The sequence below is a fragment of the Limulus polyphemus genome, unplaced genomic scaffold, assembly GCF_000517525.1.
Source record: "Limulus polyphemus unplaced genomic scaffold, Limulus_polyphemus-2.1.2 Scaffold252, whole genome shotgun sequence".
In the NCBI taxonomy this organism is placed as follows: Eukaryota; Metazoa; Arthropoda; class Merostomata; order Xiphosura; family Limulidae; genus Limulus; species Limulus polyphemus.
The window spans coordinates 574,022-575,305 of NW_013665862.1; the positions used below are offsets into that span (position 1 = coordinate 574,022).

The 1,284-nt window shown below is 32.8% G+C and overlaps 1 protein-coding gene across 1 annotated transcript in view; it reads left to right on the plus strand.

The window, feature by feature from the left end:
• The window catches only part of LOC111085146, a 19,356-nt gene that overhangs the window by 9,106 nt on the left and 8,966 nt on the right, over nucleotides 1-1,284 (plus strand). Inside the window, exon 2 of the mRNA XM_022382484.1 lies at nucleotides 296-457. Coding sequence (XP_022238192.1) covers nucleotides 296-457 — 162 coding nt within the window. The remainder of the gene's footprint in view (nucleotides 1-295; nucleotides 458-1,284) is intronic.

Below are 1,284 nucleotides of genomic sequence, written 5' to 3' on the forward strand. Positions count from 1 at the left end.
ACAGAGACGTAACAATATATACGTATATATATATATATTGTTGTTAGGTTGTCATTGTCTGCCCCTCTTTCAATATACCAAACTGTATAATTAAACCATCTTCTGAGAGTTATCATCTTCCACCATGTTTATTTGTTTGTGAGTGTTTGTATGCGTGCTTATCTGGTGAAGTATGTTTGAAAATTTTACAATTTGATTTTATTTATATTAGTGCGTTGAGTTGGTATTGGGAAATTTACCTAAATTGTTGATCATTGGTAATATAAGATTTAACCGTTGTGTTTATTTCTTTCAGGCTTAGCTATCCAATGTTATCTGTGTAATTCAAAGTACCAAGAGGGGTGTGACGAAGTGGCAGATGACACTTACCTCAAGAACTGCAGTGAGTTGAAGGAAGGACCTAAGTACGTCGGTTGCAGAAAGATAGATCAGTGGATTGATTTTGAAATGTTGGGTGGTAAGTAAGTATGTCAGTTATCAAAAGATAGACCAGTGAGTTCACTTTGAAATGTTGTGTGTTAATTCATCAGTTGCAGAAAGACAGGTCTGTAGATTGAATTTGAGATGATGGCTGTAAATATGCTCAGTTATAAAAAAAGTAGATCAATAAGTTTCATTTAAAATAATTAATGGTAAGTATATATATATCTATTTCCCATAAAACACTGAGCCGTAACTATGTAAGAATACAAAAATAACGATCCAAACGTTTGGGTGATAAATTCATTAAGTTTTAAACTATGCCAGTGGATTTTTACCAAAGTTTTGATGGTTTGTTTGCTTATTTGAAGCTAAGCACAAAAGTACACAATGGGCTATTTGTGCTCTGCCCACCACGAGTATCGAAACCCGGATTCTAGCGTTGTAAGTCCACAGACATACCGCTGTGCTACTGGGGAGCTGCATATGCTGGATACAAAGAAAAAATAAATGTTGAAAACAAAGGTTTTTGGTGAAGAAGTGTAGTTTAGGCAGTGTCAAGTGTGTTGGAGGAATATAGATTGACCAATAGATCTTACTCAAACTGTTAAATAACACAGGCCTGCGAATTTGAAGTTTATAAAAATTGTTTCGGTTTTATTATTGGATTTTCCATAATTCAACTACGCAGATTTCTAAAATAATGTTCGTTTTATTCTATCACGTAAGAAGTTTTTTACAAATCGGGAAGAAAAAAAAAACTCTTACTTAGATTAAATTATTATTTCGTTTACCACAATGAATATTTTTTATTATTATGTTTGTTAACAAAAATACAAACTGAAGAAAAGGGAAGAGCATTGA